Genomic DNA, 27,671 nt, shown 5'->3' with positions numbered 1-27,671 from the left:
TATACAGGGTGCTAAGGGTATATGGCCATGTATTATTCCCCAAATAATTTTAATTCTCTGATAATCGTCTTCCAAGCATTAATTATAATAGTAATAATACTGAGGTTTCACAAAGCCCTCTTTTTTCTTCCAATAATACAATATGTTTTGTGTTTGTGTGTGGTAAAATACACATAACAAAGTTTATCATTGTAACCACGTTAAATTGTACACTTCAGTGACGTTATGTACATTCACAGTGTTGGGCAACTATCACCACTATCTAGTCATACTTTTTTCATCACCCCAAATCAAAACCCAGTACCTGGGACTTCCCTGGTGGCCCAGTGGTTAAGACTCTGCGCTCCCAACGCGGGGCCCAGGTTCGATCCCTGGTCAGGGAACTGGATCCCACATGCAGGCCGCAACTACGAGTTTGCATGCCACAACTAAGGAGCACGCCTGCCGCAACTAAGACCCAGCGAGGGCTTCCCTGGTGGCGCAGTGGTTGAGAGTCCGCCTGCCGATGCAGGGGACACGGGTTCGTGCCCCGGTCCGGGAAGATCCCACATGCCGCAGAGCGGCTGGGCCCGTGAGCCATGGTCGCTGAGCCTGTGTGCCCGGAGCCAGTGCTCCGCAACGGGAGAGGCCACAACAGTGAGAGGCCCGCGTACTGCAAAAAAACAAAAAAAGCAAAAAAAACTGCATGCATGAGCAGTTGGGGCAAACAGCTAGAAAAGACCAAAAAACCCCACAGACTGCCACTTTTGAAGAGCCCGGAGCAGAAGATGGGAGTCAGGAGCAAAAGCAGGGTACTCTGCATGCCCCCTGCACACAACGCCACCAGAAGGGTGGGTAAAACACCTATGCCACCCCTCCAGCCTGACCCCCAGACCCCTACCCTCACCCCATATAAGGAACAAGCTCACCCCCACACACAGGGAGCCAGAGAGCAAGGGACCCTGTTGTGTGTTCTCCCTCCCTCCTGCTGCAGCAGGGGCCCCAATAAAGCCTTGCCTGAATTTCTTGTCTGGCCTCTAGTCAATTTCTATTGCCTGGGGAAGGCCAAGAACCCTGGTCTGGGTATCAGCTCCTCTCTGTGTAAACTCTTCCTATGTCTTCTCACTCTTCACTTCACCTTCACCAAGGGCTGCAGCTCCCAGGCATGTTCATGACTCCCACCCTCTCTGCCTGGCCTCAGCTGTAAGCCACACCTGTACGGCCAGATGCCCATCAGTCTTCACATCTGGACGTTGCAATGGCCCCTTTAAGTACACACGTCCTGAAATGAACTCATGATCAGCCTGGAGAAGCATCCTCTGAACGGGTGTCATCAGCCACCATCTACCCAGTCTCTCGGCACAGTGGGGACTCCCAGAGTCCCTCCCTTCTCCCAGCAGGCATCTAGCTTCTGAAGAGTCCACCTCTGGAATATCCCTGCCCTTTCTGCCTTCCTCTCTCCTGCTGGATCCCAGCAGCCCCCTCCTGCCTCCTTTCAACCCACCTCCACCAGTCTTTTTCCAAACGTCTCCAAACGTCTAACCCCCCCCGCCCCCCCCAAACCCTTCAGTGGCCCCCATCGCCTACGAAGTTAAGTTCCCACTCCTTAAGCAGAGCTGCAAGGTGATTCACAAATTTGGGGAAACAAAGAATGTGTTTCTTTAGTTTTGACCACTTGGAGAATAAATGGCCCAATGCCCCATGGGACCCCATTATGGGCTTTTCTTTCGGAGTCTGGACATGGTCAACCATTAGAAGGTCCGGTCGTCGTGATGAGGGCTAGCTTTCCAAAGCCACCCTGCTCCCCGCCCCCCAAAACACACAGATACAAATCCGATCTGAGATCGCCTGGCTAGCTTCTCTAAAGAGCCCTGGAGGGTTCGGGGAAATCCTGCTACCTTTAGGACCTGGAGGAGCCGCGTAGGGGGGTCACCCCGCTCCCCCCGCCCCCACCCCCACCCCCACCCCCGGCCGCCGAGCCGGCACCGGAACTGCCTGCTGGGAACACGCAGACCCGCGCTCCAGGAGGTCTCGCTGCCCGGGGCGTCGGATTCCTGCAGAGATCTCGGTGGACAGTCAGAGAGATGCGCGCCGAGCCTGGGAGCGCGGGGGGTGGGGGTTGGGGAGGGGAGGCTCCCCCTCCTCTTGCGGGATTTATTTAGGATTCGGGGTGTGCACGTGATTCCCCAGCGAGGGCGGACTAAGGGCGCTCTCCAACAAGCAGGGCCGACCCCAAGTCCCCCGAGAGCCCCTCTGGCAAGGGTCCTTAGGACTGGGAGCCTGGAAGGAGCCGACTTGCCTGGTGGTGGCGCGCAGCCGCGGGCCCGGGTGAGTTCCCGGCGTGAGCGTCTCCCCAACCCAGACCCTGCAGTCCACCTCCTTCTCCTCTTCCTCGTCCCGGCCTTTGGTCCTGGCGGGGGTGGCAGGGGGCGGGAGCCCAGAGGCGCAGGCCGGGCAGCCGGAACCGTCGCACGCCGAGCGGTCCGTAGCGTCCCAGGGGCGGGCGCGGGGACCGCGGGCTGAGGTCCGTCCCGAGAGGGCGAGGGCGGGGGCGGGGGCGAGGGCGGGGGCGGGAGCGCAGGCCAGGAAAGTGGGAGGGACAGGTTGAGGGGTGGTCTCTGAGGAGGAGCCAGGCTGAACTGTATTGTTCGCCTCGGCCGCCCGGAGCGCGCGGAGCGGGCCGGGGAGCGTACGCGGGGCGCTCCGCTTCCCGTGTTCTCCCCGTCCCCGGCGCCCCGAGAAGAGGTCCGGGCTTTCCCGCGCGCCCCGGGACGCCTCTGCTCAGGTGGGGTGCGGGTCTTCCCTGGGGGCGCGGGCAAGGGAGGCGTTCCGCGCCGGTGGGGCTGCGACTGCTGCACCCGGGGACCGGGAGTCCCGAGTGGGCCGCCCAGCGCAGCGCAGCCCCCGCCGCCTCCGCGGGCCGGGAGGCCGGGTGGGCGCACGGGGAGCGAGCGTCCGGCGCTTCACCCGCGCCGCGTGCTTCCGCAGGAGCCGGGGGCCGGGGGCCCCGCGATGGCCGCGGGACGCAGCCACAGGGAGCCGCGGCGAGGATACCCGGGCGCCCCTCCCTAGTGGGGCGCAGCCTCCTCCTAAGTCCGCCGCCCGACCGGTGGGATGGGGGGCGGAGGGTCTGCCCTGAGGGTCTGCGCGGACCACCGCGGGGGCATCAACTGGCTCAGCCTGAGCCCCGACGGGCAGCGCCTGCTGACGGGCAGCGAGGACGGCACGGCCCGACTCTGGAGCACCGCGGACGGCCAGTGCTGCGCCCTCCTGCAAGGTAGACGCGCTTGGCCGCGTCCTCCGACCTCTCTCTCTGTCCTCCTCTCTGCCGCTCGCCTGCCTCAGACCTGGGCGCTTTTGTCCGCAGACCCCTTCCCCCAAGTCCAGCCCGCGCCCATCGCGCTGGGTGGGGTGGGAGTGCAGAGGGGGCTGCGATACGGGCCAGTGAGCCGAGGGGCGAGGCTGCGAGGGCGCAGATCACCTGTCAACCGCTGGGTGAAATCCCTTCCATCACGGCAGTTTTAACAAAAAGAAATCGCAGCTCTGCCCCTTTCAGCTTCCCTCGTCTCTCACTGGCCTTGTGATCTCTGGCTGAACATTTCCTCTCTCGGGGCCTTTGTAGTCACAACGGGGGCTTGTTAATCGGCCTGGGCACTGCGGAGTGCACTCCGCATGGTGTGGTACTGTTTTCCCACCACTCGTGCAGGCAGGGAAACTGAGGCACGGAGTTAGGTAGTTCGCCAGCGGTTTACACAGCCCATGGTGGGGCAGAGTCGAAAACCCCCTCCCTCAATCGACCCCCCTGCCCTGCTCTCTCACTGCCTCATTTCACCTGCAATTTGGCATGTTTGGAAAGTCCATGAAATAGCAGGAGGTACACATAGGCGTAAATATTGTTTTACGAAAGAGCCCTACCAGTCTACCCACACCGATTTATATTTGTGGCTTACTCAAGGGGAGGTGGACGTTTTTCTTACCTCGGGTCCCTGTCACATGCCTGCAGCACAGGAGTGTGAGGTCCCTCTGTTGTCTGAGTGGCTCCTACAGCCCCTTGTGGAAGCACCAGGCTGCCTGCACTGTGTGCACAGTTATTTTTCACTGTTGGTTTTTCCACCATAATCAGCAAATCCTGGGTGGCCTGCCCCAGGCCTCCTGGCTCATCTAGGCACAGGGAGTAAATTAGCTTCCGTATTCGCGGATCCTGACCCTGCTGGGTTTCTTTTTTTCATTTCATTTCATTTATTTATTTATTTATCTTTGGCTGGGCCATGAGGCTCGTGGGATCTTAGTTCCCCACGACCGACCGAGGAGCAAACCTGTGACCCCTGCAGTGGAAGCGCGGAGTCTTAACCACTGGACCGCTAGGGAAGTCCCACCCTGTTGGTTTTATTTTTATTTTTTATTTATTTATCTTTTGGCTGCGTTGGGTCTTCACTGCTGCCTGCGGGCTTTCTCTAGTTGCGGCGAGCGGGCGCTACTCTTCGTTGCAGTGCGCGGGCTTCTCATTGCGATGGCTTCTCTTGTTGCGGAGCACGGGCTTTAGGTGTGCAGGCTCCAGTAGTTGTGGCGCGCGGGCTTAGTTGCTCCCCGTCATATGGGATCTTCCCAGACCAGGGCTCGACCCCGTGTCCCCTACTTTGTCAGGCAGATCTTAACCACTGAACCGCTAGGGAAGTCGCACTCTGTTGGTTTTACATCAAAACTCAGTAGGGATGCATTTTGGACTGCCTGCTGTTTGGGAGCTGGTGTAGGTAATGGGGAGTTGGCCACCACGCACAGATAGTCACACACACTGCCAAGGCACAGATCTGTTAGAAAATTTAAATCCAGTGTGTATTGCTTTCCAAACATGAGAAGAGTGTCTGGAGGGCTTTCAGAGATGCAGGTTCCTAGGTCTGGGTTTCACTGAGCCTTTGGGGGTAGGACTCCAGAATTGGCATTTCTAACAAGCTGTGAGGTGACTCTGCTGATCGGCTGGCCCGGGGAGCCCTGGGCCTGGGACCCCTCGTGGGAGCCCCGTTTGTAGGCCAGTTTCTGCCTCAGGAAGCTCCAGTCCTTTCCAGGGTGGTTCTGGCCTCGTGGGCACCCGGCTCCGCCCCCAGGGCCCACAGTCCTGCCCAGCCCTGCCCTGCCATCCTCACCCGGCTCTGTGCCTGGCAAGTCCCCTTCACACCCACTTTAGTGACCCTCACAGCGGCTCGTCCCCGCAGGACACCAGAACCTGCTTCCTAGCAAGGCCACGCTGGACCCTCTGTTGCCCTAGTTGGAGGCCTTCCCACTCCATGGGAAAACGCTATCAAACGGAAAAACTGCTGACAGGGTCGTTTCTTTTATAAGCGTTTGCACTTTAAGAATTGTCAAGGACAGAGGGGACAAAAGTAACCTTTGCTTATCCTGAAATTGCACTAATAGACTTGTGAGCGAGTCATTTTGGGTGTGTGATAATCCTTGTGTGGCCCCCATGGTAAGCAAGGACCTGCCAACTGCTCCTCTGTGGGATTTTTTTTTTTTGGCTGCGTTGGGCCTTTGTTGCTGCACGCGGGATTTCTCTAGTTGTGGCGAGCAGGGGCTACTCTTCATTGCGGTGCGCGGGCTTCTCATTGCGGTGGCTTCTCTTGTTGCAGAGCTCAGGCTCTAGGCGCGCGGGCTTCAGTAGCTGTGGCGCATGGGTTGAGTAGTTGTGGCACACGGGCTTAGTTGCTCTGTGGCGTGTGGGATCTTCCCGGACCAGGGATCAAACTCGTGTCCCCTGCATTGGCAGGTGGATTCTTAACCACTGCGCCACCAGGGAAGTCCATAGGATTTTTTTTGTATGAGTGAAATATTAATAAAAATGTCTTGACATTTTAGTGCCCTGTATTTTATAAATACCCTTCTAAGTACATATTTCTTATGTTATTAACCCTTGCAACTGTGAGGTGGATAGAATTGACAGCAGTTTAGGGACTTCCCTGGCAGTCCAGTGGTTAGGACTCTGCGCTTTCACTGCTGAGGGTCTGGGTTCAGTCCCCGGTTGGGGAACTAAGACAAGCTGCGTGGCACGGCCAAAAATAAAATAAAATAAAATAACAATTAACAGCAGTTTATTTATTTATTTTTAAAATTTTATTGAAGTATAGTTGACTTACAATGTTGTGTTAATTTCTTCTGTACAGCAAAGTGGCTCATTTATACATCTGTATTTATATATATTCTTTTCCATATTCTTTTCCATTAGGGTTTGTCACAGAATATGGAATATAGTTCCCTGTGCTATACAGTAGGACCTTGTTGTTTATCCATTCTATATATAATAGTTTGCCTCTGCGAATCCCAAGCTCCCATTCCTTCCCTTCCCACCCCTGGCAACCACAAGTCTGTTCTCTATGTCTGTGAGTCTGTTTTTGTTTTGTAGATATGTTGATTTGTATTGTATTTGAGATTCCACCTATAAGTGATATCATATGGTATTTGTCTTTCTCTTTCTGACTTACTTCGCTTAGTATGGTCATCTCTAGGTCCATCCATGTTGCTGCAAATGGCATTATTTCATTCTTTTTGATGGCTGAGTAGTATTCCGTTGTGTGTGTGTGTGTGTGTGTGTGTCTGTGTATACACACCACATCTCCTTTATCCATTTATCTGTCGGTGGACATTCAGGTAGCTTCCATGTCTTGGCTATTGTGAATAGTGCTGCTATGATAACACCAGTTTATAGATGAGAACAGGAGATGCAGAGGTTTACCAATATGCAGCATATTCTAAGTGTCTCCTAGACACTCACATCGGGAGGCAGGTGCTGTTGTCAGCACGCCCCAAGCATGGTGTGGCTGCAGGGCTCGTCCAGGGACTTGCGGCTGGTCGGCGGCAGAGAGGCTTCTCGCCCACCGTGTGGCCCCTGCTCTGGGCAGCACAGAGTTGCAGGGAAGCTGTGCTCCCCCGGGGCCACACGGCTGATCAGCGGCAGACCCTGCAGGTCTCCTGACTCCAAATCCAGGCTCTTTCCACTGCCATTGTAGACACTGCCACCTCGGGGTGAGTGTCAGCTCCTTGCATAGCTTGGGGCCCACAGAAGGCTTCAAAGGAGAGCCTGTTGGTGGGTCAGACCTGGATTTCTCGGGCAGAGCGGCCTGGGTTGGCAGCTCCTGCCATGCGTTTTCCTTCTGCAGACGAGCTCACGGTGCAGAAGCAGTTGGGGGCCAGAGGATCTTCCCAGATCTTCCCGGACCAGGGCTCGAACCCATGTTCACTGCATTGGCAGGTGGATTCTTGAACACTGCGCCAGCAGGGAAGCCCTATTTATTTATTTATTTTGGCTGTGCCAAGTCTTAGTTGCGACACACGGGATCTTCATTGCGGCACACGGGATCCTCAGTTGCAGCATGAGGGCTTCTTAGTTGCGGCATGCATGTGGGATCTAGTTCCCCGAGCAGGGATCGAACCCGGGTCCCCCACACTGGGAGCGTGGAGTCTTACCCACTGGACCACCGGGGAAGTCCCGTGCCTCAGTTTCATCTGTGAATTGGGGGTGATGACAAGAGGAACCTAATCTCACAAGGTCATGGTGGGCATCAAGCCAGTTAATGAAGAGTTCCTAGCTCATGTATTTGCTGTCTTATCCTTCACGCCCGAAGTGAGTCACAGCACCCCTTGGCACTGTGCCATGCCAGCTCCAAAGCTCTTCCTCATTTGCCTCCCACAACTCTTCATCATCCCGTTTTGTAGATGAGGAAACTGAGGCTTGCCAGCCCTCTGCGCTCCTCCCTCTGGGCCCAGAGCCCTTTCCCCCTCACCTGCCTGTTGGCCTGACTGCGCTGGGTGCCTGTGTCGGATTCAAAGGTGCAAGAGTCTCGGATCCCGCCCCAGGGAATTTGCAGATTGGATTGAGAGAACGACTGCTTAACTAAGGGGCTGTGTGCACTTCAGAAGAGCAGGAACTTGGTGGGCTGGGGTAGTCAGGGTTCACCTCTTGGCCCAGGAGGACCTGGAACTGAGACAATTTTTAATTGTTATAAAAAACACACAGCATAATATTCACCATCTTAGCCATTTTTAATATACAGTTCAGAGACATTAAACGCTCAAAATGTTGTGCAGCCATTCCCACCATCACCTCCGGGGTTTTCTCCTCTTGTAAAACTGAAACCGTCCCCTCTGAACAATAACCTAGTTCCTCCCTCCCCCAGCCCCTGGCACCCACTGTTCTACTTTCTGCCTCTAGGAACCTGACTCCTCTGGGTGCCTTGTATAAGTGCAAGCACATATTAGTTGTCTTTTGGGAACTGGCTCATTTCACTCAGCACAATGTCCCCAGGGTTGTAGCACGGGCCACAGTGTCCTTCCTTTTGAAAGCCGAAGGCTGTTCTGCCGTGTGGATCTCATCTCTCTTCTTTATCCACCATCCGTCGGTGGACACGGGCTGCTTCCACTTCCTGACCATTGTGAGTGATGCTGCTGTGAACATGGCTGTGCAAATATCTCTTCCAGGCCCTGCTTTCCCCTCTTTTGGGTGTATACCCAGAAGTGGGATTGCTGAATCATCTCATACGTATTTTTAAACGGGCACGTGGGAGCACAGGGAAGGCTTTCAGACACAAACAAATCGTTATTAACTTTGTCCTGGTCGAGGAAAAATTCCATCAAAAAACAGTTTGTTTTGGGCTTCCCTGGTGGCGCAGTGGTTGGGAGTCCGCCTGCCGAGGCAGGGGACACGGGTTCGTGCCCCGGTCTGGGAAGATCCCACATGCCGCGGAGCGGCTGGGCCCGTGAGCCATGGCCGCTGGGCCTGTGCGTCCGGAGCCTGTGCTCCGCAACGGGAGAGGCCACAGCAGTGAGAGGCCTGTGTACCGCAAAAAAAAAAAAAAAAAGTTTGTTTTAAGTACGGATGTGAAGGAGGCCCATACTGGCAATTCACTCTGAAGCTCTGCGGAGACCACGGTCTGGGGCAGGTGAGCTCCCCTGTGGGTGCGGATTTAGGAGAATGGGGATGGAGGCCGGAGAGAGTTTGGTCAAGGTTGTGGAGCGGGTGAAGCTGGGCTGAGGACAGGCCCTGCGGCGGCAGCAGTGAGCAGAGCATCAGCCCGGGCTGGGAGCTCGGGGGCGGGTGGCCCAAGCCTGCATCCTCAGTGGGTTTGTCAGACCCCGTCCATTCCAGCCAGGGCTTCCGTGCTCAGATAACGGCAGGAAACAACTGGCACCTCAGAATGGTAACTCGAGGAGAGTCTAATAAAGGGACGCTTGTAGAATGTGGGCAGAGTGTGGGGAACCACTGTACTTACGGCGAGTACCAGAGGAGCTGTCACCATCCCCAGGCCTGAAGGAGGGAGGGTGGGAGCGGTCACTGCCGCCTGGAAACGGCTGGGGAGGGGGCTCCCTCCGGGGAGGCGTGACCGTGGTTTGAGGGCCTCGGCCAGCGCATCCCGAACTAGAGACCCCTCCTGGGGCTCCCGACCGTCTGAACCCTGCGGGCAGCGGAGGAGACCGGGAGCCCACAGCGGGTGGGGCGCGCTGCAGGGCGCAGGCTGGAGAAGACGAGGACCCACGGGGGCAGACGAAAGACGCCAGGGGCAGCAGGGCGAGAGGAGGCCCCGCTTTTCATGCTGAGTGGAAGGCGTGTTCAGCTGGGCCGTGCCCGCTCCAGGCCCCTCTGCCCCTGCAGACCCTGGTCTCCAGCGCGGCGAGCTGCTGCTGCGTGGGGAGGGGGCACTTGGACTCTAAACCTCCGGCGAGTCCAGGGGCGTGCAAGCCGGGAGACGGGGCCGGCTACCTTGGCAGGAAACCCTGAGCCTCAGCGTATTCTTTTGAACAGAATAACCGCATTTTATCTGCGTTCTATATCCCTTCAAAAATATTTATTTTTAGTTTGGCTTTCTTGCTTATTCTGCACAATTCCAACAGCTTGTGGCCGAGGCGCTGTGGTCCCTGGAGACATGATGGGCCCTCCCTTCTCCGAGCCCTCACTCCTCCACCCCTGGTGATCCTGCCGGGGCGGTGGAGCCCTGTCGTTGGTCTCTGGATTATAGCCTGTGGATTATAGTCAGGGGCGCGCTCCGCAGCCCCCAGGGCCCCTGTGCTGCAAGGGCTCTGAGCCCGGATCGCTTCCTTGGGTTGTCAGATGTGAGATGGGCGTCTTGGGCTGGAGAAGGGGCTTGTACGGGGGAGAGCCTTGAGCGATGCAGGGACCCCCGCCAGCTTGGCCAGTCCCCTGAGGGGGCAGAGGATCAGCCGGGCCCAGCTTCGGGGATGAGTTTTTTTACATTGAAAAACTTCTTTTTATTCTCACGTCTTTTCTTCAAGTCTGTTTATATTTCTGTTGATTTGCAATCAGTGTATACATCCGTGCTTTCACTTCTACGTATCAGAAAAGCCGTCCCGCTCCCACAGTCTTGGTTAATGGCTGTAGTTCCACCGAGTCTAGGTGCCACGCTTGGATTTTCAGTGTTTTTCTTGGCCTGGTTGACGGGTTCACATGACGCTCTGCCTTCCTGCCGTCAGATGCTGCTGAGATGGGACGGAAGGAGCTGGCATGGGAGTGACACCCCGAGGGAGCCTCTCCTGGCCTTGGTTAGCACTGGGGACTCCTCATGGTGCTGCGTCCTCCCGACCCCTCCTGATGGCTGATCTGGTCTCGGGGAAAGCTCGTTGAGAATCCTCAGATATTTTATAAACATTTTGGGATTGGCAAAAAGCTGGGCTGTGTTTTGCCAAACACATTTGCCCTCGACTTTTTGTTTGTTTGTTTGTTTGCGGTACGCGGGCCTCTCACTGTTGTGGCCTCTCCCGTTGCGGAGCACAGGCTCCGGACGCGCAGGCTCAGCGGCCATGGCTCACGGGCCCAGCCGCTCCGCGGCATGTGGGATCTTCCCGGACCGGGGCACGAACCCGTGTCCCCTGCATCGGCAGGCAGACTCTCAACCACTGCGCCACCAGGGAAGCCCTGCCCTCGACTTTTAAACTGATGCGCACTTTGAGGGAAACAGTCTGCAACCTCTTCCCGTGTTTACTTAATTTACGCAAATGTTGTTTTCCTAGAGGCCTGGTATGTGCTATCCAAGAAGACGGGAAAACGTTTCTTTCTTACTTTAAAAAAAAATTGTTTCTTAGAACTCAGGAAGTTGGGTTCTTCCAAGAGAAACTAAGCTTGACCCCAGGGCCAAAAAAAAAAAAAGTAAGTGTGAATCAGCTTGAAACTACCCAGGAGATTCTAAATCCCCGTCTACAAGATAGCAGACATCTAGATGAAATTTTAAAATCTGATCGAAATCCTTAAAGTAATAAATATGACGCTCCCATGTGTTATTATTTGAATTCTTCAGTCTCCTCGTCTGTGAAGTGGCTCTTAGGTCTAACATTCCTCTGCTTCCGTTGATTTTCTGGTCCCTGAATTCTTCTCCAGTAGAGTCAGCTTCAGTTTGCTGTTGGAAGTGCTTATATCCGAGATGGAAACACTTTTACCTGAAAAACAGGCCCTACTGTGTCCAAGGATGCAGGATTCCTGGGCTGCTTAATAATGGTCGAGTGGTAAACATCGACCCCACAGCCAGGGTGAGAGTCAAAAGATCTGACAACTGCCCCGTAAGAGGATGACCAGGTGCACTTGGCCGAGACCCCAGACTGCGGGGCCCTCCCTCCGTCCCAGACCTCCACCCTCACTGTGTCTACTTAATCCATCGTTTCTGCCAAATGCCTGAATTCTGGCCCCAGGGGCCCGTCCTGCTTTGGTGTGTGCTAGCTTCTCTCCCAGCTGCTCTTCCTCTTCTCCCGACAGACACGGGTACTGCGTAGACCCTTCCTTGCCTGCCAACACCCAGGCTTCTGCTCTGTCGACCCTCGTCACGCTCTGTCCCAGCACGTATCAAGCTCGACTGACTGTCCCTCCTTCTGGGCTGGCTGCTCTGTTTGAAGGCAGGGAATGTGTTTTAATTATGTCTGTTTCTGTATTTGTGTCCTGCAGCTGCTGTGACCGGTGATCACACTGGGTTTCCTTAAAACAAGTTTATTCCGGCACAAGTCTGGAGGCCAGAAGTCCAAAATCAGTGTCACTGGGATGAAATCAAGGGGTTGGCAGGGCTGGGTTCCGTCTGCAACCTGTAGGGGAGAATGCCGTTGCCTTTCCAGCTTCTGATGGCTGCTGCACCCCTTGGCTTGTGGCCGCATCACTTCCATCTTCAGGGCCAGCACCTGCAAATCTCTGCTCTCTCTTCACGGTGCCTTCTCTGTGTCCTCAGATCTCCCTCTGCCTCCTCTATGTGTGTATTTATTTATTTATTTGGCTGTGCCGAGTCTTAGGTGTGGCATGAGGGATCTTTAGTTGCAGCATGTGGGCTCTTAGTTGCGACATGCAGGATCCAGTTCCCTGACCAGGGGTCGAACCTGGGCCCCCTGCATTGGGAACATGGAGTCTTAACCACTGGACCACGAGGGAAGTCCCTCTGCCTCCTTCTTACAAGGATGCTTGTGATGGCGTGTAGGGCCCACCCTGATATCCAGGACAATCTCCCCGTCTCAAGATCCTTAATTAATTGCATCTATAAATGTGTCTTCTTCCAAGAAAGGTAACATTTCTAGGTTCCAGCAATTAGGACCTGCTCTCTTCGGGGCCAGAATTCTGCCTACCACAGTGTCTGTCCCCAAATGTAAGAACAGCTCACGCCTAGCGTTTACACAGCCGGCACAGGAACACCGTGAGATAGGCATTGTCACTCTCCCCATTTCAGGTGAGGAAATCGAGGCACAGAGAGGTGAAATAAGTTGCCCATGGGCAGCCAGTAGCAGCACCAGGCTTCTAGCCCAGGCATTCTGGTTCCGAAGACCATGCCCTTGGCCTCTGTACTTCCTGCGTCTGTAACATGGGGTTTGTTGAATGACGGAGTGAATACAAGTAGCTGAAAAGTTTGAAGAAGCCTAAAAGGAGACGACTAAGAAGGGGGAGGGAAGGAGAGGAGGGAGGAAGGATTCCAGGGCAGGCTAAGTGCCCCCTGAATTGCTCCTGGCCCCCACGATTCCTGAGATTCTCCCAGACTTAAAGCATCATTTCAACACGCTAGTCGCTACTGGACTTGCTGCAAACACTCGCCGCCCCCTGCTTTCTTCCCTTCCTCCCCATCTCAAACATTCTCAGAGAAAAACGGGAGCCGGCATGCCCTGCTGTGCTCACATCTCCCCCGCTCATCTGCAGGGCACGAAAGCTATGTGACCTTCTGCCAGCTGGAGGACGAAGCCGCCTTCACGTGCAGTGCTGACTGCACCATCAGGAAGTGGGACGTGCTGACCGGGCAGTGTCTGCAGGTGTTCCGGGGACACACGTCCATTGTGAACAGGTCGGTGTGCCTGCCAGGCGGGGAGGACTCGGCCTCTCCTCATGGTACCCGGCCGAGTCCCAGGGGACAGAGATGTAGGCTGTGGGGCCCCTGCCCTGGAGGAACTTAGCTTCCCTGGGGAACACGTGTGGACATGCGGGGAGGTGGTCCAGAGCAACAGCAGTGGAAGGACAGCAGTGTCCCCAGCGCAGCAAGCGCTAACTGCCCGGGGCTGCAGGTTGGGGGGCTGGGAGGCGGAGGCGGGGCAGGGAGGCACTACCAACACTTAGACCAGAGCCTGAAAGCCCCCCCATGGTGCCCCCAGCGGGGTGCAGGGAAAGGGATTGAGGCTGCAGCTCCCACCAGGGAACAAATTCCACAGGAAGTGGCTTAATTGGCACCTGATGGTGGACTGGGGGCTCGGAGGAGGGGCAGAATGGGGATTGTGCTGAAGAGGGAGTCGAGGGTGTTTTTAAACCTCTCCTTTCCATGTTGCTGTTGAAGATATCCCAGACCTGCCTTCTCATGGAGGTTTGAATTTTTGCAAAAATGTATCGAGTTTGGGTCTGAGCTGAGCCATGGAAATTCCTTGGTGATCAGATCAATTGGACACTATCTCTGCAACTTGGGGCCCGTCGCAAACTCCCGAGGGAGTGCCCGGTATGAGCAGGAGTCTGGGCACCGGGGCCCTCGTGACCTCACTGACCAGGAAGGGCAGCTGCCTGGGCAGCGAACTAAGCAGGGAAAGGGCCCAGTGCAGGCGGGCATTTGGGGGGGTGGGGGGCAGGGACGGAAGGATGTTCTCAGGCAGAGGGGATGCTGGCAGCGTGAGCTTTGTGGAGCCTGGGTCCAGGTGGGACCCGTCCGGCCTAATGTTCCAGCGCACGGTGGGTGGAAGCGGTGGGTCAGCCCGATCATTAACTGCCCGGAGTACCAGCTGCCTGTAGACGGAACGGTGCTCCTACAGGGCGGGAACAGGGGAGCATCGCTGAGCAGAGAGGCACAAGGCTCGTGTTGGCTCGATGGTTCTGAGTGGGGAAGGACCCCAGTGGGGACCCCATAGAGCTCTGCCCCAGCCCCCGCCTCCTGCAGCTGAGCTTTTATCCCACCTACACCCCTTAGATAGAGCAGACGAGGCCCGGGGTCCTGGGAGACCAGCCAGCACCACGCAGGCCGGGGCGGAGGAGGGCTGGAACTGGGACCCGTATTTCAGCTCTTGCTGGCCTCTTCCACACTCTTTCTTGAGAAAGAAGTTTGTGACTGAGGAGAAGTGGGGGCCTGGGGCGCCTCCTCTAGGGAGGCTGTGAGTGGCTGGAAGGGCTGACAGAGGATGGGGTGGGTGGGAGAAAGCCACATCTCAGGTGACCAGCCGGCCCTCCGGTTGTACCTGGAAACGAATCAGTGGCTCCTCAAAAGGAAATTTGGACAATTAAGGCCGGGAATGACGCTCTGCCGGGTGTAGACACTCCCAAGTACACACATGTTCACACACACACACACACTCTTTTGAGCAGTTGGCTGTTCTAAACATCTCTGGGTGCATATCTGCATTATTAAGTAACTGCTCACAAATGCGTGATGGCCCTGAGGTGAGAACATGGGCTACAGTTCTCGTGTTTTCAGAGCCGGGCCAGGTGTGTGAGCTTCTGGGGGCACTGGCCCGGCCCGGCGTCCCTGCCGTCACAGGCCACACCCGGCAGGACTCGGGCCGCCAGAACATCACCCGAGGCACCACGTCGTCACTTTCCTTTAGAAACACACACGTGGTGAAGACCGTACCTCCTGGCATTAGGGAAGAAGCCATCAGTAGAAAGTGTGCTTTTCTTGTGCTGCATCCTTAATGACTTGTGGGACGTGAGAACCGCCCAGAGGTGAGAGGCCGCGGAAGGAAGGTCTGCTCTGTTCCGTGTCCATCTTTCCTCCTGCCCGTGCTAGGCTCCCAGGCAAGACCTTTTAAAAGAGGGGTGCCTCTGAGACTGAGATGGGGGTCCTGACCCCTCTGTGGCCACACAGACGACACGCCCCATTCCAGGTTCAGGCCGCAGCCCTTTGGGGGTGGTGTGTAAATTCGGGTCCACCCTCATGCCCTTTGAAGTTATACACAGAGTTCTGTGCTAGAGACAGATGTGCATTTTCTGCAGAGAAGGTCTTAGCATACATCAAATGAATAGTTACTGTTTGGCAGGCTCTGCTCCCCCCCCCCGCCCCCCCGTGGGCTCTCCTGGCTCCCTCACTGTTCCCCTGCTGCAGGGGGCCTCAGATTCCTCAGCCTTGAGATTTTCTCAGACTCTGGGCTCCCAGTCACTGGGGACCATTCATTCTTCTCACCCATCACCTGGGCTCATTGAACACGTAAGACGCCAGCCTGCCGGGCAGCCCTGTGCGCTCTGACCCCTGACCCTTCCCCTCTTGCCACCAGGATCCTGGTCGCCAACAACCAGCTCTTCAGCAGCTCCTACGACCGGACAGCTCGAGCCTGGAGTGTGGACAAGGGGCAGGTGGCCCGGGAGTTCCGGGGCCACCGCAACTGTGTGCTGACTCTAGCCTACTCTGCCCCCCAGGACCTCCCTGGGGCTCCGTGCACGGAGGAGGCCGTGGCCAGGGGGCTCCTGGTGACGGGCAGCACGGATGGCACGGCTAAGGTCTGGCAGGTGGCCAGCGGCTGCTGCCATCAGACACTGCGGGGCCACACAGGTGCCGTGCTCTGCCTGGTGCTGGCCACGCCTGGCCACACGGCCTTCACTGGAAGCACAGATGCCACCGTCCGAGCCTGGGACATCCTGAGTGGGCAGCAGCTGCGTGTGTTCCAGGAGCACCAGGGCTCCGTCATCTGTCTGGAGGTGAGGCCGGCCTGGCTGCCAGGGAGGCCCCTGGCTCCTCCTCTGAGCTGCCGCCCCACCCAGGGTACCAGTCAGCTCAGGCTGTGGAACAAAGTACCACTGACTGGGCAGCTTAAACAGCAGAGATTGATTGGCTCACAGCTCTGGAGGCCGGAAGTCCGAGATCAAGGTGTCAGCAGGGTTGGTTTCCTCTGAGGCCTCTCCCCTCGGCTGGTAGACGGCCATTCCCCTGGTGTCCTCACACCGTCTTCCCTCTGCTTCCAGATTCCCTCTTCTCGTAAGGACACCAGTCATACTGGATGAGGTTCCACTCTAATGCCCTCATTTTAACTGAATTACGTCCTTAAAGGCCCTATTTCCAAATACAGTCACATTCACAGATACCAGGGGTAGGGCTGTTGCCAACACATGAATTTTGGTTTCCGTCCGTGTGAAGTGAGGATTACGTCTACGCACAAACCGTGGTCCATAATTCCTAAATCCAAAAGTTGAAAAAAAAGGAAGGTTTTTTCTTAGGCTTGGCATCAAAACTCATTTTGATATGAGGCTGGTTGTAGTTAAGTTTAATCTCACTTCCTGGGACTACGTGTACCTTTGCTGTGGAAACACGAGTGTGTTCCTCAAATCCAAAAACTCCCGAAACACATTGGCCGAGGTTTGGATTAGGGATTACGGGCATGGAGCTGTGCCCGCCCCGGGTTGTCGTGAGGATTTAGTGAGGTGACAGCGGACGCAGCGCCTGCCGCAGAGCCTGTTCTTGACGCCCGTCAGCCTGTGATACTGTTGCTATGAAGCCTGTGTTGCTATGAGGATGTGTGGTCTGCACTTGGCGGGCATGCCTGCAGCATACGGTCCCTCCCTCTATCTAGATATTAGGGTCTGGATGTTCCTGGCCCGGGTCGTGGCCACAGCCCTTTCCCTTCTCCAGGCCAGTTCCCACACCCGAGGTGAGCAGGTTGGGGTGCAGTGCTCAGAGGCACCGAGCCTCTGGGGAGCCACCGATGAAGCGATGGGGGTGGCCTCAAGGTGACAGGAAGCAGTGTGTGGCAGTCCCCTGGAGAGCCAGGCCAGGAGGCCCGTTTTGGGTTCTCGAGGTGAAGGGCAGCCCTAGGGCCCCAGGACCAGTGGAGTAGAGAAGGGCTCCACTTTGCTTAGACAGAATCATCTCTGGCCCCTGGTGAACGGCAGAGGGCCCATGTTTGGTTGGATAAATTGCATTTTTCTAGAGATGGGGGCAGGGCGGGGGACTGGTTGTTACTGAGCTAAGAGTTGGCCACCTGTTTTCTTTTTCTTTTTTTTTTTAACTTTGATTTTTTTTTTAATTTTTATTGGAGTAGAGTTGATTTACAATATTGTGTTCGTTTCAGGTGTGCAGCAAAGTGAATCAGTTATGCATACACATATATCCACTCTCTTTTAGGTTCTTTTCCCATCTAGGCCATTACAGAGTACTGAGTAGAGTTCCCTGTGCTCTACAGCAGGTCCCTAAGCCACCCGGTATCTGATCCCGGGATTTGGGGAGGCGAAGGGAGGACCGGCAGGCACCTGGGTGTGATGGGGAGAGGTGTGCAGGGGGCAGTGGGGATGCGTCCTGGGCGGGGCATGGAGGGACGGGCTCTGGGTTCCTAAGGGCGCGTGGGGTCTCTGGGCTCAGTCTCCTGGTACCGCCCAGGGGCAAGTCCGTCTCCCATGTTGGAGTCAGCCTGGAGGGCGTGGAGCCCAGCGTCGCGCACAGCAGTGGGAGTGAACGTGCCCGGGAGCAGAGCTGGTGGGAGCCCTGCGGGCTCTGCAGGAGGGTACTCAGGAGACCGTGAGCAGCTCGAAGGCCAGGCCAGCTCGTAGTGTGGGGTGCCACTGGGGTGGGGTGGGGAGCTCCCGGAGTGAAGTCAGTGTTGTTCCCATGAGCACACACCGGGGTCTGTCCAGGATGGGTCCCAGGCGGGGGTGGGGGGTGGGCGTGGGGGGAGGGCCCTGCTGGGCGGTGGGATGGGGTCGGGGCGGGGTGAGGGTGGGCACAGTGCAGTGTGTGGAGGCCCCTGGGGTCAGAGTTGGAAGGAGGCAGGGCCCGCGCTGTCGGCTTGGGCGGGGAGGGTCGCCCCCAGCGTCAGGAGCAGCGGGCCCCTTGTAGAGGCCGGTCCTAGCGCAGAGCCTGGAGGGACGAGCACAAAGGCAGCACACGTGCTGACGCCACGGCAGCAGTGGCGCTTGCCTCAGGAAACACGCGGTTATTTGGTTTGTTGGTTAGTTACTTCATTAGCTGTTAAGTCACAGCCTGCTTCGCCCCACGGCGGGACTGAGGCAGAAAAGCCCCTGTTTTTCAGAGTAGTTGGGGGATAAGATTCTGCTCGATGAGGTCCAGGGCCACCATCTCCACAGTAGATGGCCTGGCGCCTTCCCGAGAAACGGAGGACCTGCCGACTCCCGGCCGTCCAGGCTTCCTTTGCTTTGATATGACGTCCCCTCAGACGTCCCCTGTAGCTTGGATGCTGTATCGTCGCGTCTCCCTGCTGTGTTTCCCCGGTACAAACTCAGATCTAGGTTACCGCGACTTGGGAGACGCATGTGCGGGTGACCTTTGGGTGTGCTGGCCTTGCCCGCTTTCCAGGGTCCCTCCCTCTCCCCACCGTGGGGTCGGGGAAGACCCTTCCCCCCGCCATCTGCCTCTTTAATAGGAGGACTTCCCCACGTCCCCGCTGCCATCAGAAACTTGCAGGGCCACCTGCCAGTCTCGGCCCCAGCCCGTGAGACCCTGGCCACGTGGGGCCGTCCCTGGGACCCTGCTGTCACCGCTGGGCGCCACCCCCCGCCCCTGCTCACCTTACCTTCTCCAAATAGGTGACCCTCGGTTCACGTCTGCACGTCTGTTTGCTTCCTCTGTCCCTTTCCTGCACGTCCACATGCAGGTTGAGCCACCTAAGCCAGGGAAGGATCTCTCCTTGGGAACGTCCCAGAATTCCGACCCCCCCAGCTCGGCGAGCGGTGGGCTGCCTTCCCAGACGCCCTGCAGAGGCAGGCAGGGTTCCTAGGGGTCTCCGGGATGGTTCTGTGAGCCCTGCGGCCTGGCCTCTGGCATTGTTCAGGGAGGAAGCGCTCGTGGCGGCAGGTGGAGAGCGAGGGAGTTGGCATCCGTGGTTTCCCGTTAGGCGGAGTGTGAGGTGCCCGCTGGGACCCCGGGGGCCTGTTGCATGGAGCTGTGGTGTTTACTCCGTCCCTGGGAAACAGGTCAGGCCCTTTTGTGTGTTGAGATAAACTTGGGGGCCACCTTTTCAGAGGTTGGGGAGAAGAGAGGAAGCTCACAGAGCTATGCAGCCTCCTATGCCCGTCTCTGAACCATCGGCCCACTGCAGCATCCTGCCTCCTCCTTGCAGGCCTGCGGCCCGCTCTGAACTTTCCGGGAGCTGAGGCGAGGCCCAAGAAATCGGCCAAGCCTTGGGGGGCCTCTGCCTTTCCTCTTCACTGTGGGATGTGTATCCAGGGTCAAGCACGTGAACCCCAGAGGGTTCCAGAAGCCAGGTGGGGGCAGAGCAGGAGTGCACAGGCCTCCTACGGAGAAGGTGGGCCAGAGCAGAGGTGAGGGCTCACTTCCAAGTAACAAACTCAAGGTCAAGCCCGCTGACCGCCGAGGGGGACCGCTCCTTTACCCCTGCTCTTTGGAGGGGCTCCAGGGTTTAGGCTCAACCGGGGGGTCCTTGTGAAGAAGGAGAAAGTGGAGACTCTTTCCTGTCCCTTCATATTTTTTAATTTTTAATTATGAAACATTTCAAACGAAGTATAGCAAACGGTAAAAGGGACACCTATGTACCCACCTTTGAAATGAGATATTAAACATTTCCAGTACAGCCAGAGAGGAACAGGAAAGGCTCTGCCAGGTGTGGGGCAGCCCAAGGGCTCGGGGCACGCACCTGCCCATCTGCAGCATCGTCAGGCCCTCCGTTCTTTTCCTACAAAACACTGTCCTGCCAAAGCCCGAGGGGCTGGAGCAGAGACTGCTGTTGCCTTTTAGGGATACGTACCGGCTCCCGGGTTAGATCAGGCTGTGTGCATTATTGAACTTATCCTCACGGCCACCTGTAAGGGTGATTATTTTTTCTCATTTGGTACATGAGAAGACAGAGGCTCAGAGTGGGCAAGCAATTTGCCCAAGGTCTCACAGCTGGTAAAGGGCAGAGACAGGACTTGAACCCAGGACTGAGCATGCAACCTGTGCTTTTAACAAGCAGCTTTCATAAGGTGTGTCTGGGCCCAAACCGTGCTGGAGTCGGGGAGCCTCTTCCGACAGGAGGCTGAGTGCCCGGAGCCTGGCTGTGCTCTGCACCTGGCCCTCTGCTCACCACGTGGCCCAGCTGCTTCTTTCCCGCTGCCCTGTGCGTGGCCTGTCGTGAGTGGAGGGGAGGGCGAGGCCGCGCCCCTGGGGCCGCAGCAGCAGAGCCCCAGGCCTGCCCTCTGCTTGGGTGGATCACACGCAGGGAGATGGCCCATAAGCCCCGTCCCGTCCTCTCGGAGCTGCCTTGGCTGCTGGGAGGGAGTCCCGCTGGGCCGGCCTTTGTGACTCGCCCTGTCAGGATCTGTCCTGCTTTCCCCATCTGCCTTGAGCCTCTCTGGTCTCCGCGGGCTGCCCTGCTGCTCCCCGTGGGTGTCCTTTCAGGACACCAGCCAAAGCACGCAGTGAGGCGTCTGCCCGCTTATCAGCCTCAGGGCTCAGGATCTGTGCTTTGAAAGTGTGCTGCTTTTTAAGCGCGTGCGCCAGGCCCTGCGTCGTCGGGACACCCGCTGTGCACAGGAGGCGTCTTCCCTTTGTCTCGGCCACTGTGGACGCTCAGTGCCTCCTTCACGGGGCGGGGCAGACAGAGCTGCAGAGGCCGAGTGGCCTAGATGTGCCACTGGGGTCTCCATCTCACAGGCTGCCCGTACCCACTCCCCTTATAGGTCTGGGAGCCTCAGTGGGTCGTTTGGAGAGTGTGGTCCCTGGAGGTCTGGGGCTGCCTCTGGGAGTGACACTTGGTGGGGGGACAGTCGAAACACTGGGGGCCAGTGGCAGTTGGCCTCGGGGGCAGGATGCAGACAGTGCTGGGCAGCATGAGGAGGGGTCCTGGAGGGTGGCTTTCCCCCAAAAGATGAGGGGGGATCAGCACAGAGAGGACTTTTAAAGGGGAGCACAGTACGTGTGCAGGGATCTCAGGGCACAGCGAGGACACGTGTGCACCTGGGGAAGCCGGGCCACATTCAGGCTCCAGGCACAGGGCTGACGGGGGCGCCCCGAAGGCCGAGAGCAGGTGGGGATGCCAGGCAGGTCCCCCTGCCCTTCTCGACGGTGGTGCAGACGGAGGGCGGACTGGGCGATGTTCTGCAGGAGCCCTCGGGTGTGCAGACATCGCACGCGGCCCTGTCCTCGGGGAGTGGACCGCCAGCGGGAGAGGCCAGAAGCCAGGCTCCATTGGCTGGGCCAGTCGTAACCCCAGTAGGACCAGAGGGCGGGGCCTGAGAGACGCAGGACAGGCCTGTCGCCCACTTGGTCCGCCCTCGGTCTCTGCCTCCAAGAGGTATACGTGTCCCTCGAGATTCCACCCCCTCTGCCGTAGCGATTGGCCCAAGGCCAAGTTTGACCTGTGCTGTGGCTGTGGGGTGGAAAGATGCACTGGGCCAGAGTCCTATTCTCCGGGATTTAAACTGGGAAGTAATGTGGGGAAACTGAGTCAGCTGTGGGAATTGGAGTGGAAAGTGGCCGAGATGGGTAGGTAGTGTGTGCTCGAGCTAGGAGGACTCGGGATGAGTTAAGGATGCTCATTCCAGGGGCTTCCCTGGCGGTCCAGGGGTTAGGACTCTGCACTTCCACTGCAGGGGGCACGGGTTCGATCCCTGGTCGGGGAACTAAGATCCCGCAAAACAAACTAGGCCCGCCACCTGCTGCCCCTGGGAGAAGGACCTCATCTTTCCTAAGCCTCCAGCGGCCCCTGGGCCCCAGCGGCGTCCTGGATGGCTGTCTCGGGGGCTTGTAGCCTGCCCTCCTCTTCCTGGGCCCTGCAAAGTGGGAGGAGCCCTGGTGCCGTCAGCCAGCTAACGGCAGCTGAGTACCCCACTCCGTCAGCCTTCGGTTCTCGTCCGTGTCTCCGATAACCAGAGGTGCTGTGCTGGTCGGGAGCTCTCTGGGCTGCGTGGTGTTTGCTGTAGGGAAATTTGCAGAATTATTTCGATTGTCTTTGGGCCTCCCTCACGCTAGTACCCCGTCCCTCTTGGCAGGGGTGCTCCTGGGAGGGGGACTTCCTCATGCCCTTCCTTTGTCTCCCAGCCCCTTTCCTAACCTCCTGCAACGCCGAGAAGGGGTGTGAATGCCACTGCAGCTGGCAGCGGCGAGCGGGAAGTGGGGGAACCTGTGTCCAGGGGCAGGGGGGAGGACCCCATGATGGCCCCTGGGTGTCCAGCTCCGGTCCCAGCAGAGGGCCACCCTACACACACCACGGTCAGTCAGGTTACGTCTAGAGCTTTCTCCTATCTCCCTTCCCCAAGCAGAAGTCCAGTGTGAAAGCCCCGCCCTGGGTGCCCTTTTCTCAGCTGGAACAGTACCAGGGAACCGAAGTAGCTACAGGTGGAGTCACATTGACCTTCCCGGGGCCAAGCTGTAGGAAACTGCTGAAGAGAGACCCCTGGCAGGAGCAGCAGCAGTGCTGGCCGACACTTTCCGGTCCTTGCTCTTAGGGTGCTGAGCGCTGTACGGTCGTGTCTGAGCAGCACGGAAGGGTCTGGCGTGATCCTTGTCTGCGGGTGAAGCCGCTGAGAGCAGAGTCACTGACTTGGCCAAGGGCCAGTCAGGATCCGAAGCCGGGTCTGCCTGAGCTACACGGCCCTGAGGGGAAGAGAGGAGCATCGTGACCTTGGGTGCTGGAGTGGGTAGTGGTGGGGGGCGACCCAGGGGCAGGGGCATTTCTGGCTTGTCCACAGTGTCTCCACTGAGACCTGCACGTGCCCCTCTCCACGTTCCAGAGAGAGAGGTTTGGAGGGGCTTCCGGGGTGCCCCCTACGGTCAGCGGTAGCCGTGTCCGGTGCCGACCCTCCCTTCCGCCCCCCCCCCCCCCCAGCTGGTGAACCGGCACGTGTACTCGGGCAGCGCCGACAGGACGGTCAAGTGCTGGCTGGCAGACACGGGCGAGCGTGTGCGCACGTTCGCGGCCCACAGACACAGCGTGAGCGCCCTCAAGTACCACGCGGGCACCTGTAAGTGACCCCGCCCTCCCCGTAGCCCCAGCCTGCCTGTCCCCTTCACGCCCCGCCCCGCAGCACATCCGCTCTCGCCCAGACCTCTCTGCACTCTTCCCTCTTTGAGCCTCGGCTGCCGCTCAGTTTGGTCAGCGGCCAAGGGCGGCGGCTGTGGCCCCTCAGTGCACGTGTTTGTTCCTCCAGCAAAAGAAGTTCCAAATAAGGGTGTAGGGGCTCCTTCCCACCTTCACCCCGCTAGGACGTGCAGCGACCTGCTTGTTCAGAGGACCTCAGGTCAAGAGCAGGTCTCAAGGACACATTCTAATTCTCGAGACAGTGACACCACTTAACTCCAGTCAGACTTGAGGGCCGCATGGGTTTGGCTTCACTCGGCATTAGGCTTGACTACAGATAAGAGAAAGTCCAGATGACGGATTTATATGAGATAGTGGTTTATTTTTCTCTGAGGTAGAAGAATTTCAGAGGCTGGCGGTCTAGGCTGGAACGGATGGCTCCACAAAGTTGTTAGACACCCAGCTTCCTTTTTTCACTTCACTTCATCATCCTTAGCATGTATCGGCCATCTTTAAGGGGGGGCCTCATGGTTCAAGATAGCTGCTGGAGCTCCAGCCATCATACGTTTTAGGCAGGCAGGAAGAAGAGGAGGGAAGGGCAAAAGGTTGTGTCTCCTAGATGAGTAGGCCCCTTTAAAGATCCTTCCTGGAGACTCCACCCAAAGACTTCTGCATACCTCTCTCTGACCACTGCCTGCAAAAGAGACAGAATAATAAAAACCCTTATCTGGGGATACTGCCACCAGGATTAATCAGGGTTATTTTGGAAAGAAAGAAGGGCAGTGTGGCTTACTGGGTAGTCAGCAAGCTCTCTGCCCCACAGGTCTCAAACTGTCACACATCTGGGCTTTCCTGGCTCTGTCCAACTAGCCAGTTGTTTACATCCCAGACACATGCAGAAGACAGGCACTGTTCAGGGGAAGCAAAACCCACAACCTCACCACACCTACATGGGAGTGGGGCTCCCAGGTCCCTGGACATCTCCTTCCTAAAACGATCCCCAATGTTATATTTTGCCATCAGTGTCCTCCCTCTCTCTCTCTCTCTCTCTCTCTCTCTCTCTCTCTCTCTCTCTCTCTCACACACACACACACACACACACACACACACACACACACACACACACACACACACACACACACACACACACACACACACACACACACACACACCTGCAGCAGGAAGCCAGCCCCCCTAGGCGAAGCTGAGCCTGAGAACCATCTTCCTAGCACAGCAGTGAGGGAGCAGACTGGGGTGGGGGAGGAGCCACAGTGGAAAATTCAAGTTGACTTCACAGCACAGGTGTTAGATGAAGATAGAATGGATTTCCGAAAATAGAGCATGAGATGCCCTCAGGATTTAGGTGTCTGACGCAGAAAAATGATTTTTTTCCTGTTCCTGTGTCCAAGCCTATAAGTGTGATTATGGCTCTGCTCCTGTCGGGGACCTCTAATTTAAAGAGAAGAACGTTGCCCAGAGCGCCTCCCCGTGGCAGAAGCTGGGATGAAACCTGCCGCTGCGGCAAATCCCACAGACCCTACCTGCTGCCCGCTGTTAAGGAACTTGGTCTTTGGTCTTTGTCAACAGGCTACAGGATGATCAGACCTAATTCTGAGCCCTCTTCCCACCCTCAGGATGCCCAGTAACCACAGTGCATTGGTGGAGGGGAAGGCAGGAAAGGAGCTGAAGAGAACGAGAAGTGAAACTTGTCCTCCAAGTCCACATTCACTAGTAGCTTTAGCAGCAAACCTGGGACTAGGCAGGTGACACAGGAAACGGGATTAGGAATAGACACCCCAAGGACAGGGGGCCCCCAGGGGGTGCTTACTGTGGCTCACTCAGGCTGCTGGGTGGCTGTAGCAGATGCTATGGGTACCACGCTCAGGGGCACTTCCTGCTGCAGCACCTGAGGTCCTCTGCCCGAGGGTGTTTTCCTGTGAGGCAGGTCATGGGAGGGCTGGGAGTTGACGGATAAGTAGCCCAGTGTCCTTGTCCCTGTGTGGAACAACTCTGAGACCCGATCCGCCCCTTCTCCCAAGGGCCCCCAGCGGTCACCTGCTCCCTTAAACACCTGCATGGGAGTCCTTCCTTCCTGTTTCTCTCCCCACTTCCTGCAATGCCCTGCCAGATGAACTTTGCACTCGAAACCTAGTGTCAGGGTCAGCTTCTGGGAGAACCCGGGCTAAGATGATAAGTGGACCAGGGAGTTTCTCTGGCCAGTGCCGTCAGTGTGGTCCCTGACCAGCAGTATCAGCATTACTTGGAATTGGCTAGACATGCAGGTTCTCAGGCCCCACCCCAGACCTCCTTAAATCAGAAACTCAGGTGGGCCCAGCCTGCGCTCGGGAGTTTGAGAACTCTTGGACTAAGTTATAATGTAGGAAAAAGCCCAAGGGAGGCAGAATCGGGAGGTTCCCCCTGGGAGAGGTTGGGCAGGGGCCCTGTAGTGAACCCCGGAGGCGCTGGGTTGTGTTTGGAGGGCCAAGTTCATTACCGAGGAGGGGGAGAAATGAGTTTCTGGTTGGTCCTTGCCCCAAGAGGCTGCTCAGACGGTGGGGGGGGGAGGGATGACCCCCCGAGGCAGGGGCTTAAGAGCTGCTAGAAACGCCCGGCAGGGAAGCTAAGCTTCACCAAAGGTTTCCACCAAATGGCCTGAGTAGGAAGCTGGGCCCAGGTGGTACTCGGGAGGGGTGGAAGCACCTGGAAGGACTTGGGAGGCTGACTTGACCCAAGGGCGGTGGGGCAGCCGAAGTCCTGCAGAGCCGGCTGCAGCCCACAGAGGGCGCCTCCGGGACCCTGGGCGTCACCCTGAACTCACAGGAAAGTACTGAGATAGGGAAGGTGCCGCCTCCTTCCTTTAAAGGGGCTTCTGCTGTTTCCCATTTGCAATTATGACATCCCTGGGAGGCGAGCGGATGGGTCCCGGAGAGGGTTCCCGGCACTCTCCGCGCCCTGTCCATCCACGCCCCCCGCCCTGCGGAGTCCCGAGGGGACGAGGGCTCTCGGGCGGGAGGCGAGTGCAGCCGTGTGTTCACAGTGTTCACGGGGAGCGGGGACGCCCGGGCGCGCGCCTTCGACGCCCAGTCTGGAGCGCTGCGGAGGGTGTTCCGCGGCCACGCCTTCATCATCAACTGCATCCAGGTAGGCGCTCCAGCTCTCTCCGGGGGCCCGTGGCTGGTTGAGCGAGGGCGAGCCCGCCTGCGCCTCTGCCTCGGAGGGGAAGTGGGGAGCGGGAGGGCCAGGCAGCAGCGCTCCCCCGCGGGCAGCGCCTCCCCGGGGCCGAGGCCCGCTGGGCTGAGCCTTTCCCATCAGGCGGCCTGGGCGTTCGCGGCTCACGCCGAGGCCCGGGCCGCCGCTGGCCCGAGGCAGGGCGGGGCCTGCACCTACGTGACCCCGTAGCTGCGGGGAGGCGCGGGGTTGGGGGCCGGTGGCGCACCCCCTCCAGCGCCGCCCACGCCCCGCGCCCGCAGGTGCACGGCCAGGTGCTCTACACGGCCTCGCACGACGGCGCGCTGCGCCTCTGGGACGTGCGCGGTCTCCCGCGCGCCCCGCCGCCGCGTCCCGCCGCTCCCAAGCGCAGCCTCTCGCGTCTCTTCAGCAACAAAGTGGGCTGCGCCGCCGCCGCTCCCCTGCAGCCGGCCTGAGACACCCCGACCGGCCGCCCACGGACCCGCGGAGGGAACGCGGCTGTCGGCCTCGGGGGCTCCGAGGGCAAGGACCGGGGCGGCGGTGGTGCCTGTCCTCCGCGTCCGCTGACTTCCAAAGCCCTCGCCAGGCCGCCCGTGGGAAGGCCATGCCTGCCCGCCACCGCGTCCCCAGCCCGCCTCTCGGTCCCACTCCCTTCGGCCAGAGCCCCTGCGGAGCCCAGCCCTCAGCCTGCTCTCTGGCCCTCCCGGGACCCTCCCGACTCTCAGGGTGTCCAGCCCCACGGTCCCGGCGCCCGAGGTCCTCCGAGGCCAAGCCTTTCCTGCGGAGCGAAGCGGACGCTTCAGAAAGCCACAGACCGGGCCTTCCTGGCGGTCCAGTGGTTAGGGCTTCGCGCTGTCACTGTCGAGGGCCCAGGGTTCGATCCCTGGTCGGGGAACTAAGATCCCACAAGCCGCGCGGCGCGGCCAAAGAAAAAAGCCGCAGACTGTCGTTATTTTGGCAAATTGTCCATTTGTGAAGAACCAAAATACAGGTCCTTAACAGTGCTCTGAAACACGTCGTCTTTTGTTCTGCCCACAGTGTCCCAGCCCCATCTCAGAGGGAGAAGGGGTGCCGGGAAGCAGGGGCCTCACACTCGCCTGGGCCTGGCCCCCTGGGGTGAA

General features: G+C 58.0%; 1 protein-coding gene across 3 annotated transcripts; it reads left to right on the top strand.

The window, feature by feature from the left end:
• The first annotated feature begins 2,051 nt into the window (after positions 1-2,051).
• On the top strand, positions 2,052-27,133 carry WDR86 (WD repeat domain 86). Of its 3 annotated transcripts, XM_079930999.1 has the most exons (7): positions 2,640-2,764; positions 2,968-3,256; positions 13,136-13,277; positions 15,676-16,096; positions 23,170-23,305; positions 26,399-26,502; positions 26,832-27,133. In XM_079930999.1, the coding sequence occupies exons 2-7, from the start codon at positions 3,094-3,096 to the stop codon at positions 27,003-27,005; spliced, it is 1,140 nt and encodes a 379-aa protein (XP_079787125.1). In that variant the 5' UTR covers positions 2,640-2,764; positions 2,968-3,093; the 3' UTR covers positions 27,006-27,133. The 3 variants fall into 3 exon arrangements, with proteins under 3 accessions (XP_079787124.1, XP_079787125.1, XP_079787123.1); XM_079930998.1 differs by lacking the exon at positions 2,640-2,764 and adding an exon at positions 2,052-2,307 and having other exon boundaries at positions 26,399-26,943; XM_079930997.1 differs by having other exon boundaries at positions 26,399-26,943.
• Positions 27,134-27,671: the final 538 nt, after the last annotated feature.

The sequence above is a fragment of the Stenella coeruleoalba genome, assembly GCF_951394435.1.
Source record: "Stenella coeruleoalba genome assembly, chromosome: 9".
NCBI lineage: Eukaryota > Metazoa > Chordata > Mammalia > Artiodactyla > Delphinidae > Stenella > Stenella coeruleoalba.
The sequence above is the reverse complement of the archived record's forward strand: the minus strand, read 5'-3'. Positions and strand labels throughout refer to the sequence as shown.

What these genes read in the sequence shown, in the direction of transcription:
- WDR86 (XM_079930998.1), top strand. Translation starts at nt 3,094, where the DNA reads ATGGGGGGCGGAGGGTCTGCCCTGAGGGTCTGCGCGGACCACCGCGGG. An exon ending in GTGCTGCGCCCTCCTGCAAG is followed by an intron (nt 3,257 to 13,135) that starts GTAGACGCGCTT and finishes GCTCATCTGCAG; the next exon opens with GGCACGAAAGCTATGTGACC. An exon ending in CACACGTCCATTGTGAACAG is followed by an intron (nt 13,278 to 15,675) that starts GTCGGTGTGCCT and finishes TCTTGCCACCAG; the next exon opens with GATCCTGGTCGCCAACAACC.